Genomic DNA, 23426 nt, shown 5'->3' on the forward strand with positions numbered 1-23426 from the left:
AAAAACACACAGTACAGGTATTTAATGTACACTTGTTTCGTCTTCCCTTTACAGATAAGAAGATTATGGCTCAGAAAGGAATGACTTCTCTGAGTTTACGCAGCTAGTTGGCAGATTGCCTGAGACTTGGTTCGTCATCAGAGTCAGTGCTCTTTAAGGTAACATATTAGTGGTTTACATTTTTGTATCTTTTCATGATTTCAAAGAAAATCTGGGAGAACTTTTCTCTTTGCTAATCCTGCAGAGAGTTATTGAATGTACAAAGCCAAGAACTGAGGGTTGAACCAACAATATGTCGACTTTTGGGAAATGGGTCTTAAAATATATTTTTTTGTTTGCATGTTCTTAAGTTGCCTTAATTATCTTTAGGGAAAAATAACTATACATTAATTAAAACATTTTTGTTTCTCATATCATATTAGATATTACATAGGAGATGTTAAGTAAATATTTGTTGACCTGACTCATTTAATTTTTTATATCATGTGCAAAAATATAATTTTTCTTTAGTAACAATGACAAATATTGAAAGAGGGTTTGTAATTGAAATATAAATACTATTCTACTTCCTTGACTTTTCTACATTGATCTTTATTTATTTATTTATTTATTTGTCTTTTTTTGCTATTTCTTGGGCTGCTCCCGCGGCATATGGAGGTTCCCAGGCTAGGGGTCTAATCGGAGCTGTAGCCACCAGCCTACGCCAGAGCCACAGCAACGCAGGATCTGAGCTGCAACTGCAACCGACACCACAGCTCACGGCAACGCCAGATCGTTAACCCACTGAGCAAGGGCAGGGACCGAACCTGCAACCTCATGGTTCCTAGTCAGATTCGTTAACCACTGTGCCACGACGGGAACTCCTACATTGATCTTTAAATATGCCTTTCCCTGGATTACATTTCCTTTTGCCAAATTCACTCAGACATTTTCATTCAAGAAATTCAGAATAAGTAAGAGCACAATGATGTATTCTTTGAACAACAAATTCGTAATGCTTAAAAAAATTTCCAGGAGTTCCCGTCGTGGCACAGTGGTTAACGAATCCGACTAGGAACCATGAGGTTGTGGGTTCGATCCCTGCCCTTGCTCAGTGGGTTAACGATCCGGCGTTGCCGTGAGCTGTGGTGTAGGTTGCAGACACGGCTCGGATCCTGCGTTGCTGTGGCTCTGGTGTAGGCTGGCGGCCACAGCTCTGGTTAGACCCCTAGCCTGGGAACCTCCATATGCCGCAGGAGCGGCCCAAGAAATAGCAAAAAGACCAAAAAAAAAAAAAAAAAAAAATTTCCAGAAAGTACCGTAAGAAAATGCTAGTGAGAATGAAAATTGGTTGAGTCTTTCTGCAGAGAAATTCATCAAGACAAATTAAAACCTTTTCCTAAGAGAATTAACATGTATGTACATAGAGAATTCCTTGAAGAATTTATAATAACAAACAGTAAATTAGCAAAGTATTTAACAAAGTGGGATTAATGGAATAAATTATGGTACATAATAGAACAGAATTATTTTCTCCTATAAAAGAATTCTTGAAGAATGAACTATTTAATAACAGAAAACACTCATTTTCGTTAAGTGAAAAGATTACTTATGTGTATTTCACAATCAAATATTAGCTATCTACTCAGTCACTTTATAAAGTATATATTATTGTCTTCCATTGGCAGCTGGGTAAAATCAGGTTGAGGCAGGCTAAATAACTTGCCTGAAGGTCATGCAATATGACACATATGTATATATATATATATACATGTACCCACACACATATATATTCTAAAATAGAGTATAAGGCAAAAATGTTAATAGTGGCCATCTCTGGGAGTAGAATTCGGGGTGATTTTCATTGCATTTTGTTCGCTAGTCACTAAAAATTATCCCTCAATTTAAAAAGTCACCATGGGCCAGGTATTGAGCAACAGAATCTAATCTTAGTTAGATTTAATCTAATCTGATCTAATCATAGTCTCAGTCTCAATGTGAGTCTCAGGCCTGTTGCTTTACCCACTCAAAGGCAAGGCCATCTGGACTAGCAGAGTATCCAGTATCATCTCCCTAAATGGTAAGTAGGGTTTGGGTATATCCCTCTAATGTCTTAATACTCAACATCATTTATACGTAACACTTACTGGTGGTTAATAAAACCTTTGGTTTTTCATCAGTGGGTACTTGCCAACTATTTTTTTTTCCCAGTACTATATGTTCGCTAAGTTACTTGTCATCTTCTGCCTGAGTCACTTGAATACTCAGTCTCCTAAGTCTCAGCCTATGGAGGAAATCCAGCCTTTTTTGTGGTCTGATTCCTGCCAGCTCTGACTCTTTTGCCTGGATCTCGTATTTGAGGTCAAGCATTCCTGCTGCCAAAAGAGCGAAAACTGTAAAACTGTTCTCGCATCCTGTTGCCTTGGAGATTGACTCATGTCCAGAATTGGAATTTGCAATTGGACAGGTTGTTTTAACTTGCTAGCTCTGGGTTTTTCCATTTCTTGCTGGTTCCTTTCCAGTGATCTCAAAGCCTCAATTTCAGCTTGGGGTTTAAGCATCAGACTTTGTATCCTGAATCCTGACAGTAGTCTCTGGTAATTTAGTAATACTGTTGACATAATTTTAATAGTAAAGAAAAATGTGGAGGTTTGACAGCATATACCAATACAAATGTCTTGGGACCAGTTCTGCTATAGATTTTAGTGGTAACCTCTAAATTTAATGTAAAATTTACGTCTTATATTAGATGGTAAACAATGATAATGCCTGACTTTTTGCCAGTGGTATAGGTTATTATAATAAAATGAAAAAACAATTTAGTAACTGCAAAGGATCTGTAAATATAGTAAGATAATCAATCCTCTGTTCTAAAATTTTTCACTTACCTGAATTAAAAACACTTTGATATGATAGTCTTCTAAATCAGTAGCTGTTATTCGTAAATTTTTGTGGCTTGCTCTTTGAATCTCCATTTGAGCCCAGAGTTTGCTGTTGAGAATCAGCCTCAGGCTGCCTTGATTTCGCATAACTAGAATAGGAAGGTGAATTTATCAGACTTCAAAACAGTTGACTCCTTAACCTTCCAGAGGAATTTACCATTTTTGAAAGCAAATAAATCTAGTTGTTTTTCAGACTCTACTTTTTTTTCTCTTTTTTCTTTTTTTGGCTGTGCCCACAGCATGTGGAAGTTTCCAGTCTAGGGACTGAACAGAGCCACAGCAGTGACAATGCCAAGTCCTTAATTGCTAGACTACTGGGGAACTCCCTGTTTTCACTATTAAATTGTAATTTAATTGACTAGATTATAACTTGGTTTCAAAATTGGGCTTATTATGTTGGACCACCACTTTTTCAGCTTAAATGCTAAAAATGCTATTTTTGTACTATAATATTTAAGAATGGTTAAAATTTTAGAACTCTTCGAAGATCTAGTGATCTGAAGCCTATTTACCCAAGAGTTGCTTACAGTGGAGAACACTGAAACAAAAACTTTAAGCTTTCAAAAAATGGAAATAGTTAAATAAATGATAGTATAGCTATTGAAGATATTCTGAACCCATTATGAATACTGAGGAAAGATAACCTGATGTAGAAAGCTGACCATGGTGTACTATGTAAAAGAAAGAATCAGATTGCAAAGCAATATAAACACCATGAGTCACAAATTTTTCAATATATTGTATACAAGGTCTAAAAGAATATATTTCATTGACAGAGGCTAGCAGCTACAGGAAGATAGACCTATGAGTAATTTCATTTTTTTCTTTTTGTTGATCCATATTTTCTGTTTTCTGTTAAGGAACATGTATTATCTGTATAATTAAAAGACAGTTTGTTTTCTGTGTTTTGGGGGCAGGTGGTGGAAGGAGTGAAATTAAACCAGTGTAGAAAAAAACTAGTACATGCCTTGGGAATGATACTTAGTTGGGTTATTTAAAAACCTATTCACTAGTGTTCCTACTCTCTTAGTCTGAATTCTATTCCTTGTTCCTTCCTTGATCTTGATATCTAAAACTCATCTAATATCATATACTAACTTCTATCTGTGGTCTCTGCCACAAGTTTGACTGCCCAATATGGACAAGTAAACGCCTCCACCCCTGCCCAGATATTTGCCTGTGTTTACTTTCAGTTTGGGCCTCTGAACAATGCCCAGTGTGTCTTTTGAGATGCCAAAATCTCCTCTGTTTTTCAGTTTAACCAGATTCTGAACAGCACTCTGCCTGCAGGATTCAATAACCACATGCATTTACTTGAAAACTGACCCTTCATTCCAACCCACACACCATGTTTAGAATGCCAAGAATAAGTAATAGGGCCAAAATTCTCTTTTAGAAAACCTGTTCCCCTTCAAAAATAATTTCATCCTATTCCTTTAAATAACATTGAGATTATTATTTGGGTGTGTGCTGGGCTCTGTCATATGTGCTTTTCGTGCATTATCTCACTGATTTTTCACAGTTACTCACTAAGTCATGGACTACTATCATCTCCATTTTAAACTGATACACATGGAGCAGAGGGAGACTAAGTAATGTGTCCAGTGTCACCAGTTAGGGATGGAGCCAGAACTGAAACCTGTGTAGTCTGACATCAGAGCCTACTTTAAAGAGGAAGCCCCTGTAGTGCATCAGAAACAATTTTGTTTTCAGCAGTCTAATTTACTGACACATGACACATCTCTAGAAAATAATGCGTAACTATATTGGAAATTTTTTACCTTGAGAAGTAGTGTGACTTGCTTTACAAAATGATTCCTAGAGTTCCCGTCCTGGCTCAGTGGTTAACAAATCTGACTAGGAACCGTGAGGTTTCAGGTTTGATCCCTGGCCTCGCTCAGTGGGTTAGAGATCCAGAGTGTTGCCGTGAGCTGTGGTGTAGGTGGCAGATGTGGCTCGGATCTGGCCTTGCTGTGGCTGTGGCGTAGGCTGGCGGATACAGCTCTGATTAGATCCCTAGCCTGGGAACCTCCATATGTTGCGGGTGTGGTCCTAGAAGAGGCAAAAAGACAAAAAAAAAAAAAAAAAGAAAAAAAAAAAGATTCCTTACTTAGTCTTGACTGGAATGTTGCACAGTCACTGCTAGCTGTGTCATTCAGTCTCAAAGCTCCTCTTCCCCTTTCAATCCAGGACTGTGCTGGTTTGTTGAATATAAAAAGCTTGCAATTGATCTAAAGGACAATTTTTTTTAATATTAAAATATAAAAAATTTTTCAAAATGATTTCTTTCCTATGCTATAACAATTTTGTCTGATATTTTACTAGAGTAACCTTTTAATGATTTCTACATCAACTTTAATAATTTATTTAACTTCTAAAACTGGACAATTTTTGCATAGTTCAAACATTAAAAAGCAAAACACTGTACAAAGTGAAAAGTACCCCACCATCCCTAGTTCCACCCCCAATATATATATATATTTCCCCTATTTTCTTCAATAAATGTTAGAATACCATGCATACTTTCTGCATCTTGCTTTTTCACTTAACAATATATCTACATGTATCAACTCTTAAACTAAACAATGTTATTTAAGCTATGTAATTTATTTAAACATAAAGGAATCATGGTACTATTTGTATCCTTGAAAATTTTCGGCAAATACAGCAAAAGAACTAGGTTGTGACATCACAGAATACCATACTGTAATTTAATGCCTACAAGTAGTTCTCGAACATTACTGTGTACAAGAATCGCCCAGATGACTGGTTAAAAATATAGCATGTCAGGGCCTCACCCCTGCTGATTACTCCAGTGAATCTGGGATTAATCTAACGTAAATGTATCAGTAGATCATGGGGGAAGAAAATAGAAATGAAGGGGGTTTGGGGTAACAGCAGATGGAGAAAGACTAAGGGAAATCTGTGATTTGTTGAAAATGGTTAAGTTGTAGTAATTATGTTTCAGATGCCTAGACTGATAGCTGTGCCACTCAATATTCAAATACTCTGTGTGATACCATATACTACATCTGTGAATTCTTGATTCATGTGAAATTCAAAACTTATTTAAAAGAACTTTTAAAGGAAAACAATACTTTGTAACTGTCTTGAGTTGAAATAACTTACTCTTAACTGCATTTGTAACCCTCAGTGTAAATACAATTTTAAATCATATAATTGATTATAAAAGCCGACATGAGAAATATAAAACATAGGTCTGAAGTTATTTTAAGACAGGGTCCTTGGCTGTCTTCTTCCTACGGAACCAACGTGAAAGGTTGTAATCCCATTTTCCTGCAAAATTACATGTACAAACTTAAGAATACAACAAAATACTGGTTTAATCTTTGGAAGCCCCTAACATTTTTATTTAAGCAGCTCAGTCTTTATGAAAGCTATCCTTCTGCCTTTATTTTTAAAGATTCCTCTGCTGGGGATAATTTTATTGCTCATATGTAAATACTACCAAAAAGAGCAATACCTGATATACAGACCTTTAGCACATTGTGTTCTGCTTCCTCCCCTGTTATAACATCAATTTTCTCCAGCAAATATTTTGGTGAGGGTTTAGAAGAGAAAGCAGCAGCTGATTCAATGAGGGATATATCTTTAGTAGAGTCTATTCCTAAGAGAAAATAGGGGGGAAAAGATGTAAAAGGCCCCCTTTTCTTTGCTGTGAAAGGTCGTTCTTGCCCCTGTTAACATACATGTCTCCTTAGCTTTTTTATAACAATGAGCGTTTCCAGAAAATCAAATTGCTTGAATTTAGGCAAGTCTCTCTAATAATCCCCCATATCATTAAGCCAAAAAATTTTTAATGCTTATATATCATTTATCCATATTTATAATATGCTTTTTAAAATTTTTTCTGTTTTTTGTCATTTGTCTTTTTAGGGCCGTACCCGCAGCACATGGAGGTTCCCAGGCTAGGGGCCTAATCGGAGCTGTTGCTGCCAGCCTACGCCACAGCCACAGTAACGCCAGATCTGAGCAGTGTCTGTGACACCACAGCTCAGGGCAATGTCGGATCCTTAACCCACTGAGTGAGGCCAGGGTTCGAACCTGCAACCTCATGGTTCCTAGTCGGATTTGTTTCATTGTTTTTGTATTTCATCGATATTAAACAAATGACAGGAAAAACATAAAATAGACTAGTTGAATCAAATATTTGATAAATGAATTAACTCTTACTTGAGTTTGGAGAGTTGATAGGAAATTTTAGAGTGAATTTGAATGGCTTTTCCTTGATGTACGAATCATTTTCAAGTTGAGACTGGGTGAGGTTTTGAATACCCTGGGGGCGGGGAGAAGATGTATTACTCCATTTTATCTTCATGTATTTGCAGTAGGCCCAGAAATACTTTTGTTATTCTGTCTCAACATGGCAAACAAACCCAACGGCTCTGTTTTTGTATTGGGCTCCTTCTGCACCAAACAGGGAACTCCTCCCCATTGTTAGAAGACCTTGACTCAGATCTCAGGAAGCAATCTAGTTAACTACCAGCCGACTTCAGGTGGGATCTAGTTCCAGGGACAATGGGAGACGTTTTCGAGACCCAAAAGCAAGTAGCAGCTGTTCACGCTACCACCAACTAGGAGGAGGTGCAACTCTTGTGAATTTCTCAGGGTATTTCAGTATTCCCATCAATCCACTCTTTCTGTCCATTGATTTAAAAAATTGAAAAGTGGTCCAGAGAACCTACTAGCTGTCTCAGATCATCATTACAGAAAGAACCTAACTTTTATTCGAAGACAGATTTTGCCAGCAATCACTTGCAAGTCTATATACTGAATCGCTTTTAAGGGCTTTGCATATGTGTTGTAATCAATGCCTGTGAGCAAAGATGGAGCGATTGCCATGTCATTTGTGACCACCTGTATAGCCCCCTGTAGAACAGGGAGAGTTGGACTGTACTTCAGAACTTAGGTTTAGATCTTTTCCCTTATGAACTCAAGATTCTTTCACATTATTTAAATGGACATCAAGATAACCTGGTAAAACTGCTGGAGACGGGTGTAATTATCTCCATTTTAAAAAAACAGAAACTAAGTCTCAGAAAGTTTAATGGCTCACTTTGTAAACACATGGTTAGCAAACAAATCAGGAGGGCATCCTGGCCCCCACATCCCAGGGCCGCAGGATTACAGGATTAACCAGCGGACAAACACAGGTGATCTGTGCAACTCCTGCTGTCCTAGAATGTTAGCAATTTGAAGAGAGAGGAAGCTCAGGTCCCTTTCCAAATCAAACTTAAAAGTGCCCAGAGGACACGCACACAGGTACTGCCTCTCTCCAAACCTGTAATCTCCCACCGTAGTTCCTTTGTATAGGAATCTCTCGCTTCCCTTACACTCACCCAGGTGGTTTTCAGTCCTGGCGGTGCATTCAAATCACACCTGGCCTCACACACGGAGAGAGAGCCTGGTCTAATTGGTTTGAGGAGATGACCAAGCATAAGAAGTCCTTGGACAACTCACCAGATGATTGTCACATGCCACCAAACTTGAGACCCACACCAGTGCTTTATATATCATAAAAACACAATCCATGTGTGTTAAATTGAGTTGAATGTTAAAGCTGATCCCAGAAGGTCTGAAGAGTATTTTGCATCTGTGACATCTTACAGAAGCTATGACTAATCTAGGGCCAATCTAGTAATAAACGATATGGAATAAATGTGCCTAAATATGTTGTCCAGAACTTCACTCTGGAAGTTGGTCCATTCTGATTCAGATCCGAACGTGTGGGTCAGCAGCTCTAGGATTGCTGGAGCTGACCTTCATCTTGGGCATGGCAGAAGGGAGCCTCTAAGCTGAAAAGCTGTGACACTCCTCTTGGAATTGGGGTTCAGCCTGAGGCAGCTGTAGAATAGGTTAGGTCTTAAAAGTGACAGATTTGTAAAAGCCCTTAAAATCTTGGAATAAATAACTTCCCCAAAAAAAGGGAATTAAAAAAAAAAATCTTGGAATGAACAGGCCTCATGAGTTGGTCCTTTTTGCTATTCCGGGCTCCTACACAAGCTTTAAAATCTGTACATCCTCCTTGGGATACTTCATGTAATGAATAGCCCTAAGGCCAGCTTGCTTCTTTGTCTTATCTCAGCCAAAATTCTGGTCTGGGCTGGACCAGGTAAAGCCATGGGCGCCTTTGCTCCCCTTGGCTGTGTAATTCCCCATTGAAGATCATGCTCTGTTTTAGAAGCATGCCCTTTGGAAGGAGGACAGAGTAGCAATTGCCTCATGCAGGAGGATGCTCAGTGTTAATTAAGGATGATGGTGATAATGGAGGATTTCACTTGGCAAGTACCTTCCCCTAGGCAAGTATACTATGATATTCCTTTTACTGCTAGTGAAAAAAAAAAAGCATTATTTTAATGCTTTTCATTATAAAATCTTGAAGTAGAGGGTTGTGGTGAATGAGAAAAATTTGGCAAATGATTCTAAATGCATCTTGTGATGAAAAATGCTATTGAAAAACTATTAAAATATCATAATCAGTCGAGCTTATCTAATTATTGCAGGTAATTCTGGGATTTCCTTGAGTGCCTTTGTTTAATGTAAGTCACAGAACTATTTAATATTCTTATCAGTAATAATGTTATAATTATATAATTATTTTCCTCTGTGGGTACTTGTCTATTATTCTAACAAGCAGGACTTGCTTCCCAGGAGAATATTTCCAGTTAGAGATAGAAAAATGTTCCTTTGAACCCAGAAGTTAAAAAATATGCTCCAATTTAACATTGTTTTAATTAATTCGTCTTCAGAAGTTTGAAGAGTCAGCTCTCTATAGAGTAATAGAAACATTTGCCGAAATCTTACCAAAACTCTTTCTAACATGTTTTCTCCAAAAATGAAATCAGAACTGCAACTCTTAAAAGAATGCTTATCTTCATTTGGTTGACATCTAAGGAAAAGAAATAAGCATTTGCTATTTTAAATATAATAGCAGTGGAGACAGTCATTTTAAACTTAAGCACATGAAATAATCAGATGATTTAATAGACTTATGTAAAGCATAAGAATATCTAACTTTTGTTTCTCTGAAGTTAATGAGAAATGAAGGAAGATTTGAGATGGTTACTTCCAGGGATGATTTTCAAAATATCTGACAGCTGTTACAGCCCTGGTCAAGACCAGTCCAAACAGGTCACATGCCCATCACTGTATTGGCTGTGTGATCAACCAGAGAAGCTGCCCGGCCCTTGTCTTTTTGCTTTTGACTCTCCAGTTTCCAATCTCTGCACTCCTCTTCCCAGCCGGCCAATGCTTTTAGCCATCTGAGGTCTGAGGGCAAAAGCAAAGCCAATCTAGCTTGTCGGTAATACTTGACTGTGCAGTGGTTTAATTTGGTATTTCCCACCCAGAAATTCTTCTTTAATGTTTAAGGTGTTTTGCATAATGAGACACTCAAAGGCATGCAGCCCTCTATCTGCTGACACATGTACTCTGGGGTCCCTACTGCATGCCCAGTGTGCCCAGTAAGAGCCAATGTACCTGCATGGCCCTAATCTTGAGTCCAGTTAATCTATAGCTGGTTGTAATCTTCTCTTAGATCAAACATGCCCTTGTCACTGGTGATGCTCAAAAATACTAACTTTCACTTTGCATATTTCTTTGTTGTCTATCCAATCTATGTTGATAAATAATAATTAAAGAGACGGGAAGAAAAGAATGCCAGGGAAAGGGGAGGGAAGGCTAATCTAGTAGACAGATAATTAATGCCTAACTAAATAATAACTTAGCTATACCTATTTGAAACATTCTTACTCAAGTCAATGAGACAGCAGAGATGCTCCCATATCGATATGATAGTATTTAAATCTTAGAGATGTTTTGAAAAACATTTTACACTTGCATTCTTTATAAATTCTCCTTTCAAACAGAAACCTTGGCTGTTTATCTGTAAATGTCAGAAAATTGTTTTCCATAAATGGTTATAATAATAAAAGAAAGCAAGAGTGAAAGAACAACACTTCTGTTTCTGCATCATTAACTTACCCTACTGATGTAGCACCTAAAACATTCTGGTTAGTAGCCTGCTGGACTGAAATTCTGGCACTTGGTACATTTTCACTTAGCAAATATGAGTTACCCTCAGAAATCTGAAAGAAAAAAAAAAGCCATAGGAAAGTTTATTTAAACTGCCTTACTATATTGGGAGCATCAGACAAGGAAACAAGTTCTAGTTAAATGTATTGAAAACGTACTGTGTTCAAGTACTGCCCTAAACATTTTATATACATTCTCATATACCCCTCAAAACAACTCTACACACTTTGTGCTCCTGTCAACCACATTTTACAGGTGACTAAACTGACCTGGGCCAGGCCTGGGCCACCAGGAAGGGGCTGATATTCGAGCCTGGGTCTGACTGACTCCAGAGTGTGTGCGCTGATATTCAGAAATCCCACCTCCTTTTGTTACTTTTACCTTTTAGCCAAGTGAAGTTAATTCTTATTTTTAGATTAGTTAAATATATATTTGGACTATTTAATCCCTGTATAATTTAACTAATACACATTAGTTAAGTAGATATTTCAGGACTATTCAATATCCTAAGAGCTTCACCATCATGCCCACTCAGTGTGAGAGAAAACTCCATCTCATCCTCTGGAAATTTTCAACTAGTAACTTAAGCGATTAACTGCTCCATCTGATGTGTATATACATATGCACATTATCTGCATTCACATTTAAATGAAGGAGTGAGCAATTTTAAAACTGGAAAGTACCCTATCAATTGTCTGATCTAGTGTCCTCAGTGTTTTGTGGGCACATCCCTTCCTCCACCAGGATTTTTTAGAGATGTTGCAGGAACTTCATGTCTTTAAAGGTAAATAGGGGAGTTCCCATCATCGCACAGTGGGACTGAATCTGCCTAGGAACCATGAGGTTTCGGGTTCAAGCCCTGGCCTTGCTCAGTGGGTTCAGGATCCGAAGTTGCCATGAGCTGTGGTGTAGGTCACAGACGTGGCTTGGATCTGGTGTGGCTGTGGCTGTGGTGTAGGCCAGCAGCTGTAGCTCCGATTCGACCCCTAGCCTGGGAACCTCCATGTGTTGCAGGTTTGGCCCTAAAAAAAAAGCAAAAAAAAAAAAAAATAATAATAATAAAGGTAAATAGTGTCTGTTTCCCCTTTAGCTTTGTATCAATCAATTAAAATAGGTTTGAGTATTTTTCCCTTTATGAAAGAATTTGAAAGCTGAGAAATACGTGTCAAGAGAGTATGTGCCATTGGTTAGCAAAGATCAAAGTACATGCTTATGACTATGTCACTCAAATGACTTTTCTCTCAGCTAAAATGTTTTTATTAGGCATATATTGTTTAAATTATATACAAGTTACCACTGATTAATGACAGGATGAATGAAAATTGCTCTAGTTTTGATATACAAGTTAATAAGGAACACAAAAGTAAGGGTTCCATAAAATTCACCTAGAGATAACTTTCACTATATTTATGGATTATGTCACTTTGTCCAAATTCTGACGTTGCATCTTATATATAGCTTGTCTTGAGATCTTCAAAAATCATCATTAAACAGAGAAAATTCAATGATGGACCTATCCAATTAGGCTTTTCACTAATTAGGAATAAGTTCTATTCATGCTCTTTAGTAAGTTATTCAAGAAGAAATCCTTGCAAACAATAGCCTGGAAATTTCTCTTATGTTTCATTACTTAGAAGGAAAGTACAAGAAATACATTAATAACTTTTATTTTAAAAACATACAGGGCAAGATTTCAAACATCATACCAAAGAATAAATATTATCAACTTTTAATATCATAATGTGTAATAAAAATATTAATCTATAATTTATAGAACATGTCGTAGCAAAATCAAACACTACACAGTGACATTTTAGAAAATGATCAATACATCATATTCTTTCTTACATACTTTAAAATGAATTAAACAACATGCATCATTTCTTAAGTAAAGAATTTGATTAATATGGTGATGTTTATTAGATTATGTATAAATGGAAATGTTTAATCATATACTGATTTGAAATGTAAAGCTTGTTTCACTAAAAAATCACATCATATATCATGCATAAATGATGAAATGATTTTTAAAATTCCTAATTGGTTTTTTGAGATCATATCTTACGAAGGAAAATATTTGGAAGTATAAAAATATTAGCAAACAGGGAGTTCCCGTTGTGGCGCAGTGGTTAACGAATCCAACTAGGAACCATGAGGTTGCGGGTTCAGTTCCTGCGCTTGCTCAGTGGGTTAAGGATCCGGCGTTGCCGTGAGCTGTGGTGTAGTTTGCAGACGCAGCTAGGATCCTGCGTTGCTGTGGCTCTGGCGTAGGCCAGAGACTACAGCTCCGATTAGACCCCTAGCCTGGGAACCTCCATATGCCATGGGAGCGGCCCAAGAAATAGCAAAAAGACAAAAAAAAAAAAAAAATTAGCAAATACGATGTTCAGCTCCTTTACTTCACTGTTATATAGGAGAAGGTTGGAGTTCCCGTCATGGTGCAGCGGAAACGAATCCGACTAGGGACCATGAGGTTGTGGGTTCGATCCCTGGCCTCACTCAGTGGGTTAAGGATCTGGCATTTCCATGATCTGTGGTGTAGGTTGGATCTGGCGTGGCGTGGCTGTGGCTGCGGTGTAAGCCAGCAGCTATATCTCCGATTCGACCCCTAGCTTGGAAAGCTCGATATGCTGCAGGTGTGGTCCTAAAGAAAAGGCAAAAAAAAAAAAAAAAGGGGGAGAAAGGTGAGTTCTTTGTCTAAGAAAGCCAACATAGTTAGATAGTGGCAGAGGTAGGATTAGTACCAAATTGAATTTTTTCATAGAATTGGGTAAATGACTGGTTATTTTTAATACTTCTGTGTGTTACTGTTCTCATGTTCAGTCTGGAAAAACCAAGCCAAACCAGGTAATCGACCCTCAATAGTTTAGCTAGAAACAAATGACAAATGGAATATCTCTCAGGTTCCAACCTATTGATCGTGTGTTCCTTCTTCTCAAGTGTCTGCTTCTGGAAGACACAGCTAGAACTATAGCAACAGAATATCCCCAGTCCATATCGTTTATGGCCTGAGCAAAATGAGTATCTCCTTAGAAAGGTCCACAACAAGTGATTTGGTTGGAGAGAGAATTGGTCTCTGTCCCCAGAGGCCTCTGAAGCACTCCAATTACACTGTTGGAGGTAGTTCCTTGCTCCTGTTATCTATGAAGATGGGTCTGGGATGGATCACTGGAGTGACCTAAATGGGCAGAGCCACACTAGCGTGTTGACCAGTTAGGGCTACAAAAGTGGCCCTTTCCTTTTTTTTGACTTCCTGGCCCCTGCCCTCCTCGCTCCCCTATTCTCACATGGGGTCAGGGCATGAGAACAAGACCACAAGGGCCCTCTCTTCGTGAGACTCAGCTTTACAACTAGGAGAGACCACAGGACTCGTACCTGGGACCAACTCTCCAATTTAAGAGGACAGGTTTAATAAGGTTACTGAGAACTTTGTGCCATCTCATCCAGCTCTTTCTCCAGCCTGGTGGCTGCTTCAGCAACAGAGCAAAGCTCAGGCATCCCCTAATTTTGGATGTGGGGGCCCACAACAATCTACCAAAACAAGAATGAGGAATTGAGGTCAGTCCTACCAGAGGAGGTTTTCTTACCCTATTTTTATTTTTTTCTGTAGTCTTGCAGGACTCCAACACATTGTGTCCAAATCTTACACATCTTTGAGCTTGAGGTGGCTGTAAAATAGCAGGTCTCAGAACATGTTCAGAATTTTTCACAGGACCTTAAAAGAACAGAATTAAAGGCTTACTATATCTTTAGTGAAATACTTCTTCCCCTCTATTGTGTACTAATTTAATGTGTATTTTCTAAAGTCATGATTAAATGAAGTTATTGTTAATTAATTAAAGTCAAAACAGTAAGTTGCCTACTACTTACTTCCTGCCTAGCTTTTACACAATAACTATTCATTTTGACCATGAGACTTCATTCATCAAATATACTCCTTCATATTTTGTCACTGAGCCCTATCTACACACACACACACACACACACACACACACACACACACACACTCGTGAGTTAAGACACAGATGGTAAAACATAAAAATTTTAAGGTCCTTATAATAAAGAGAAACTACATACCTTGTTCAGCACTGTTCGTATCAATTTTTCTTTGCACAAAAGTTGGTATCATAAAAACATTGTTTTTCTTCACTGTAAAAAAAATTAGAAAATTTTGTATTTATGTGTCAGTTTCTACCCTGTTTTAACAGTCCTGTACCAAACTCACCAGTAGATGTCGCTGTTGTCACTAACACAGGAGTAGGCAGTGCTCATGAGAGCTCTGATTCTGCTAAGAAAGTGTGATGGCAAGATGAGTTTTGCTACACAGTCTGTTTACTCTCAAAAAAAACCCTGAAAATTAGATCACAAATGGAATATGCAGTCTTCTTTAGAGTCATGAAATCGAGTACTGAAATTCTACAGATTATAAAATCTGAATTGGTAGTGAACCATCAGTGTGCGTTAATATATACCTTATAGAATGTTATAAAACTGTTAGCAAATTCTGCCCCTTCCCTACTCTTTAATGATACCTGAAGAGAGAAGCAAAGATGACCATTATGCTAGGCTATTTTTCTAGGAAGTGTATTAATGGGATGAGACTGTGGTCTTGGTTGCAAGAATACAATTATAGGTATACCTCAGTGATATTGCCTTTTCGATTCCAGACCACTGCAATAAAGCAAATATCCCAATAAAGCAAGACACGAATTTTTTTGGTTACCCAGACCATATCAAAGTTACATTTACACTATGCTGTAGTCTATTAAGTGTACAGCAGCATTGTATGAAAAAACAATATTCATATCTTAATTTAAAAATACTGTATTGCTAAAAAGTGCTAACCATCGCCTGAGCCTTCAGTCATAATCTTTTTGTTGGTGGAGGGTCTGCCTCAAGTTTAATGGCTGTTGGCTGATCAGGGAAGTGGTTGCTAAGGACTGAGGTGGCTGTGGTAATTTCTTAAAATAAGACAACAATGAAGTTTGCAGCAACAACTGACTTTTCCTTTCATGGATGATTTCTCTGTAGCATACAATGCTGCTTGATAGCATTTTACCCACAGAAGAACTTTCAAAATTGGAGTCAGTCATCTCAAACCCTGCTGCTGCTTTATCAACTAAGTTTATATAAAATATTCTAAATCCTTTGTTGTCATTTCAACAGTTTTCACAGCAACGTCATCCACAGTAGAATCCATCTCAAGAAACAACTTTCTTTTTTTTTTTTTACTATTATAATAGCAATTTTTTAAAATTGTTATTTCCCCAATACATTTTTTTTCTACTGTACAGCATGGGAACCCAGTTACACATACATGTATACATTCTTTTTTTCTCCCATTATCATGCTCCATCATAAGTGACTAGACACAGTTCCCAGTGCTACACAGCAGGATCTCATTGCTAATCCATTCCAAAGGCAATAGTTTGCATCCGTTAACCCCAAGCTCCCCAATCCAACCCACTCCCTCCTCCTTGGCAACCACGAGTCTATTCTCCAAGTTCATGATTTTCTTTTCTGTGAAAGGTTCATTTGTGCCTTATATTAGATTCAAGGTATAAGTGATATTATATGGTATTTGTCTTTCTCTATCTGACTTACTTCACTCAGTATGAGAGTCTCTAATTCCATCCATGTTGCTGCAAATGGCACTATTTCGTTCTTTTTTACGGCTGAGTAGTATTCCATTGTGTATATATACCACATCTTCCTAATCCAGTCCTCTCTCAATGGACATTTGGATTGTCTCCATATCTTGACTATTGTGAAGAGTGCTGCAATGAACATGCGGGTGCACTTGTCATTTTTAAGGAAAGTTTTGTCCGGATATATGCCCAAGAGTGGAATTGCTGGGTCACATGGTAGATCTATGTATAGATTTCTCAGGTATCTCCAAACTGTTCTCCATAGTGGCTGTACCAGCTTACATTCCCACCAACAGTGAAGGAGGGTTCCCTTTTCTCCACACCCCCTCCAGCACTTGTTATTTGTGGACTTATTAATGATGGCCATTCTGACTGGTGTGAGGTGGTACCTCATGGTAGTTTTGATTTGCATTTCTCTAATAACCAGGGATGTTGAGCATTTTTTCATGTGCTTGTTGGCCATCTGTATATCTCCCTTGGAGAAATGTCTATTCAGGTCTTTTGCCCATTTTTCCATTGGGTTGTCGGTTTTTTTGCTGTTGAGTTGTATGAGTTGTTTGTATATTTTGGAGATTAAGCCCTTGTCAGTTGCATTGTTTGAAACTATTCTCTCCCATTCTGTAAGTTGTCTTTTTGTTTTCTTTTTGGTTTCCTTTGCTGCGTGAAAGCTTGTCAGTTTGATTAGGTCCCACTGGTTTATGTTTGCTTTTATTTCTGTTGCTTTGGGAGACTGACCTGAGAAAATATTCATAAGGTTGATGTCAGAGAATGTTTTGCCTATATTCTCTTCCAGGAGTTTGATGGTGTCTTGTCTTCTATTTAAGTGTTTAAGCCATTTTGAGTTTATTTTCATGCATGGTAGAGGGTGTGAAGAAACAACTTTACTCATAAGAAGCAATTCCTTGTCTGTTCAAATTTCATCATGAAATTGCAAGAATTCAGTCACATCTTCAGATTCCACTTCTAATTCTAGTTTTCTTGCTGTTTCTACCACATCTGCAATTGCTTCCTCCACTGAAATCTTGAATCCCTCAAAGTCATGTGAGGGTTGGAATCAGTTTCTTCCAGACTCCTGGTAATGTTGATATTTTGACCTTTGACCTCTTCCTATGAATCATAGATGTTCTTAATGGCATCTGGAATAGTTAACCCTTTCCAGAAGGTTTTCAGTTGACTTTGCCCAGATCCATCAGAGGAATCACCATCTAAGGCAACTATAGCTTTACAAAAATGTACTTATCAAGTAATAAGACTTGAAAATTGAACTCCTTGATCCAGGGGCTGCCAAATGGATATTGTGTTATCCAGCATGAAATATCATTAACATTACTGTCCATCTCCTTTCAGGCTCTTGGGTGACCAAGGTCATTGTCAAAGCAGTAATATTTTGAAAGGAATCTTTTTTTTCTGAGCAGTAGTTCTCAATAGTGGGCTTAAAGAATTCAGTAAACCAGGTTGTCAAAATATGTGCTGTCATCAGGCTTTCTTGTTCCCTTTACAGAACATAGGCAGAGTAGATTAGGATTTTCAAAATGGTAAATAAGCATTGGCTTCTATTTAAAGTTACCAGCTGCATTAGCCCCTAATGAAAGAGTCAGTCTGTCCTTTGAAGCTGGACATTGACTTCTCCGCTCTAACTATGTAGTCCTAGATGACATCTTTTTCTAATAGAAGGCTGTTTCATCTACGTGGAAAATCTCTTGCTTAGTGTGGCAATCTTCATTAATGATTTTTTGGATAACCTGCTGCAGCTTCTACATCAGCACTTGCTGCTTCACTTTGCACCTCAATATCATCAAGACAACTTCTTTCCTTCTACCTCATGAACCAACCTCTGCTAGCTTCTGACATTTCCTCTGCAGCTTCCTCACTTTTCTCAGTCTTTATGTAATCGAAAAGAGTTAGGGCTTTGCTCTGGATTCAGCTTTGCTTAAGGGAATGTTGTGGCTGGTTTGATCTTCCATTCAGACCACTGAAACTTTCTCCATCTTGGCAATAAGTCTGTTTCACGTTCTTATCATTCATGTGTTCAATGGAGTCGCACTTTTAATTTCCGTCAATAATTTTTTCTTTGCACTCATAATTTGGCTAACTGTGTGGTGTAAGAGGTCTACTTTTTGGCCTGTCTTGGCTTTAGATATGCCTTCCTCACTAAGATTAATTATATCTAGCTTTTAACTTAAAGTGAGAGACATGCAACTCTTCCTTTCACCTGAACACTTAGAGGCCATTGTAGGGTTATTAAGTGGCTTTATTTCAGTACTGTTGGGTCTCAGGATAAAGGGAAGCCTGAGCAGAGGGATAAGATGGGGGAACGGGCCAGTTGGTGGAGCAGTCAGAACACGCACATTTATTGATTAAGTTCACCATCTTATGTAGGTGCAGTTTGCAGCACCCCAAAACAATTACAGTAGTAACATCTTTTTTTTTTTTTTTTGCCTTTTTTTTCTAGGGCCGCTTCCCACATCATATGGAGGTTTCCAGGCTAGGGGTCTAATCAGAGCTGTAGCCGCTGGCCTATGCCAGAGCCACAGCAATGTGGGATCCACGCCGCATCTGTGACCTACACCACAGCTCACGGCAACACCGGATCCTTAACCCGCTGAGCGAGGCCAGGGATCGAACCCACAACCTCATGGTTCCTAGTCGGATTCGTTAACCACTGCGCCATGACGGGAACTCCAACAGTAGTAACATCTGATCATGGATCACCGTACCAAATATAATAACAATGAAAAGTTTTGAAATATTGCAAGAATTACCAAAATGTAACACAGAGACATGATGTGAGCAAACGTTGTTGGGAAAATGACACCCAGAGACTTGCTCAGGGGAGAGTTGCCACAAACCTTTGATTTGTAAAAAGCAATATCTGTGAAGCTCAATAAAATGAGATGTGCCTATACTCACATGGCAAAGAGATCACCTCTTAATTGCAAACTGCAGAAACAGAAACCTTTGAGCACTGGATTAACGGAGATGAGAAAAGAATAAGAATTGCTTCTTTGTAGTATTACAATATATTATAAACGTTGGGATAGAACTGCTTCTCTAATTCAGAGTTCAGTTACATGGTTTCTATGATATTTACTATTGAAAACTAACCGTGGTCCATTTAAAATTGCACTATTTGTCTCTGTTCCAATACCACCAGCATTCTGTACAACATAAAATGAGATGCTGCTTGCTAGTATCAATGTTCTTTTATTCACTGTTGTGTGTGTGTGTGTGTGTGTCTGATTTTTAAAAAATGAATTGAAGCAGTTATCCAGATAATTTAAAGCCATCTCTTTGCTTTATGCACAAATACAATAAAACAAGTCCTCTGGGACCAGGACCCCTATTCCTGTCAATGTCCTATAACTTGTCAGGCCCAGGTAGATGGGGCTGATTGAACCAGAATGTATCTCTTCTGTATCTGAAAGGTGTCTGACATATTGTTGCTCAGTCATGCTTGGAATTGTTAACAAGAATACAAATTCATTAGTTTGAAAACTCTGGTTCCTCAGTAGAATCAGTTAAAAGGAAGTGAATAGTTGTATTTTCCATTTCTTGTGGCAAGCTTAACTCAGAAAAGACAGTGGGCTATTCAATAGAAACAAAAACATAAGAATACAAACCATAATCTTGATGTAAAGAATGTTCCAACCATTCAAATACTTTATATCAAACTATTTATAAAATAGTTTTACTTAACAAAGCATTACAAATTTCAAATAAAAATAAGTAATGTTTTAATTAGTGAAAAATTCAAAAAGAGTCATATTCTAAACTTTATAAATTTAAAGCATAAACTTTAGAATAAGAATCAAAAGCAATGATGTATATTTTGAGTACTACATATATTATAAACTATATAGATGGACAGTAAGAAGGAAAATAAAGCAAGTTACTTTATTTTATAGGGCTGCCTTACATAAAATAATGCTATCATAAACATGAAATCCTAAAAAACATCATAAAGTTTAAACTTTCTACAAAAAACAAACAAACCCATAATAGATATACGGTCTGAATTTGTCAGCTTGGAATCATAAGCTATTCTTCCATGCATACTTTGCTGAGGCCCCTATTTTATTTGCCACTAAAATATCGGCATTTTATAGTAGCTGAAAAAGAAAGCTCATCATGAATGAGAATGGGTTTTGAAAAGTCAGAGGGTCAGGCTTGAGGTTCTAAGTTCTTTATTACCTGGCCCAGAATGGGGGAAGGTGGGAAGGTCCGTGAAGGTTGATGATCTCAGTTGCTTCAGGGACAAGGATGATGCTAAAAGCAGACTGCAAACTGAAGTCGATAAGGCAGTGGCTTTTGTTTTTCTTTTAATTTGGCTTTTTGCTGTGTTGGAAATTTTGCTCTATCACCAGCTTAGAAAAATCTTTGTATTTGTATCGATTCAAAATAAAGTGTGCCCCTGGTGAGGATTCTACATTAATTTCCATTCAATTCAATAAATATCTGAGTGCTCATCATGTGTGAGACACTCTGTCAGGCATGAAGATGACCTCAAGGATCTCGGGGGATGGAACAGACACATAAAGAGCTGTAGGACAAGGCAGAGGGCAGTACGATCCATCATGAAAGAAATCACCAGAATGCTTCGAGTGTAGAAGAGGCTAAGTTACTGATTCATTCAAAACACACATAGAATAAGGCGTCTTTTTAAAAGGCAGACATCTGTTTATTTAAGTTGATGGTTACTTTACAGGAAATAGCAGTCTCCCCAAATTGTAAAGCTAATACATGCTTAATGCAGAAACTTTGGGAACACAGCAAAAACAAAGCTGGGGGTGGGAGGGAAGTGGTGAGAGAGGGTGGACACAGATCACTTGAAATCCATTACCTAAGCTAACTATTGCTAACTTCTGGCTTATTGGGGCTTCTGTCCATTCAGTCTTTTTTCTAATGTTGATAAATTGAATTTTTAAATAATAACTCACTGTACAATCCATTTATAGACTGCTGTTTTCACATAACAATATGTTATAAACGCTACCCAGTGGGTAGAATTTTAAACATTACCTGTTTGAAAAGTTTCTTGGGTATCATACTCAGAGTAAACACAACAGCGAACACTCAACGGTCAAGGCTATCCTTACCTCCTTGGGACTGAGAATCTGTAGCGTGCAAAGGAAAAGATGAAGACCGGACACGCTTTCTTGAAAAATCATTACACTCTGTAAGAAATTCAATGTGAAGGGTAAAATTGATTGCAATAACAAATTAGCTTCAATCCATGATATGAGAGGAGAGATAGAATATCCTTTTCTCTGGATACATTATCATTTGAAAACATGTAAATTCCTGAAGTACAGTTTTAGACATTGGGGTTAATAGCTTGGTGATTATAAACTGATAGGCCTATTATCCTGCTATGAAACAGTTAGAAACAGGTGACTTTGTTACGAAATTGAATACAAATTTCGGGAGTGTATAGAGAATGTTTTTGGAAAGTTGAGGGACGGGCAGTGAAGGATTTTGGTATTGTTAACATCAGTGTTCTCAAGGACAAAAGCAAAAGCCAGTCTACAGGTGTGCTTTAAAAAAAGAAAAACCGGAGTTCCCGTCGTGGCGCAGTGGTTAACGAATCCGACTAGGAACCATGAGGTTGCGAGTTCGGTCCCTGCCCTTGCCCAGTGGGTTAACGATCTGGCGTTGCCGTGAGCTGTGGTGTAGGTCGCAGACGCGGCTCGGATCCCGCGTTGCTGTGGCTCTGGCGTAGGCCGGTGGCTACAGCTCCGATTCAACCCCTAGCCTGGGAACCTCCATATGCCGCGGGAGTGGCCCAAGAAATAGCAACAACAGACAAAAGACAAAAAAAAAAAAAAAAAAAAAAAAAAGAAAAACCATCAGGCTTTGCATGGTCTGTGCCACATGCCAAAATGTTCGTGCCTACTTATTTCTTACTAAAATGATTGCTTTTGAAATACAGGTTATGAATCATTACCACGTTCTGCTGCTTCATGCAGGGTGTCTTCTGCAGGTCTCTGGAAGGAAACAAAGCTGCCAGTGAGAGCTGAGTGTTTACTGTTTCACATCAGACTCTTATACCCTGTCACTTTATAAGAGAATTTTCAGAGCCAGGTCTATTCAGCAGGGCTAGAAAAAGCTAATCACCTTTACTCAGTAAGGGGTTAAATTTTTCTTTACTTAGTTCTGTGGATAGTAGGGTAAATTACCTCCATAAGCAAGAATGAATTACAAGAAAATCCTAGTTAAGTTAAGCTAAAGTGAAAATGCTACTAACATTCTCATTTGTCTTCCAAAGCAAGTGATTTTAGGATGATGCTGAAAAAGCAAAATAGGATTCTTAAGATTCCTTTGGAATCATGTTGCAATTTAGAAGCTATTTTATATACAGTTTTAAGCTAGGTCAGTGGTGGGGAATCCATGATAAACCTTAGCCCGCCTAATCTTTCAGCCCATCCCCCTTCCAAGTCATTCCCAAAAAACCCAGATAATTTGCATAAAAATGGCATGTTATCCATAGTTCCAAGATAAGACCTCTGGCTTCCCATTTCAGGCAAATTGCTATCTGTAAATCCCTACTGTGTAAATATTCTGAAGGTACTACTCTGCTAAAGGAAAAACAGGATAAATTTATGCAGCAATGGTATCATTTACTATTGCTATGTATATATAGATCTTGAAATACCATCTTCTTTGTCAAAGTAAAAGTCAAAGAAAAATAGCTTGATTTTACCTTAAAAGTTTGTTCTCTCTTTTCAAAAACAAATATTGGTTGAGCAATGACAGATTTTTCTGTAAAAGAAAAGGAACATGCAAGAAATCCAACAGTACTCTG

General features: G+C 37.9%; 1 protein-coding gene and 1 long non-coding RNA gene across 11 annotated transcripts in view; one reads left to right on the forward strand and one right to left on the reverse strand.

Moving 5' to 3' along the window:
• Positions 1–23426, forward strand: part of LOC100515693 (uncharacterized) — a 226806-nt gene that overhangs the window by 9162 nt on the left and 194218 nt on the right. For all 8 annotated transcript variants that reach the window (XR_014831165.1, XR_014831161.1, XR_014831163.1 and 5 more), the window contains exon 3: positions 55–158. This is a non-coding gene — a long non-coding RNA (uncharacterized LOC100515693). The remainder of the gene's footprint in view (positions 1–54; positions 159–23426) is intronic.
• The window catches only part of RANBP3L (RAN binding protein 3 like), a 49135-nt gene that overhangs the window by 3908 nt on the left and 21801 nt on the right, over positions 1–23426 (reverse strand). The window contains exons 2-12 of one of the 3 annotated variants that reach the window (XM_085002066.1): positions 23325–23383; positions 22569–22608; positions 21721–21798; positions 15054–15125; positions 14564–14691; positions 10926–11029; positions 9747–9831; positions 7116–7218; positions 6419–6549; positions 5032–5152; positions 2868–3010 (exon numbers count right to left, since the gene is read on the reverse strand). In XM_085002066.1, coding sequence (XP_084858192.1) covers positions 2868–3010; positions 5032–5152; positions 6419–6549; positions 7116–7218; positions 9747–9831; positions 10926–11029; positions 14564–14691; positions 15054–15125; positions 21721–21798; positions 22569–22608; positions 23325–23383 — 1064 coding nt within the window. The remainder of the gene's footprint in view (positions 1–2867; positions 3011–5031; positions 5153–6418; positions 6550–7115; positions 7219–9746; positions 9832–10925; positions 11030–14563; positions 14692–15053; positions 15126–21720; positions 21799–22568; positions 22609–23324; positions 23384–23426) is intronic. The other 2 variants (XM_085002067.1, XR_014831142.1) reach the window with 2 other exon arrangements.

This window comes from Sus scrofa, chromosome 16 (genome assembly GCF_054392235.1).
Source record: "Sus scrofa isolate SSC_HxYL_T2T_F1_AM1 chromosome 16, Sscrofa_HxYL_maternal_Yorkshire_Landrace_v2.0, whole genome shotgun sequence".
Lineage (NCBI taxonomy): Eukaryota > Metazoa > Chordata > Mammalia > Artiodactyla > Suidae > Sus > Sus scrofa.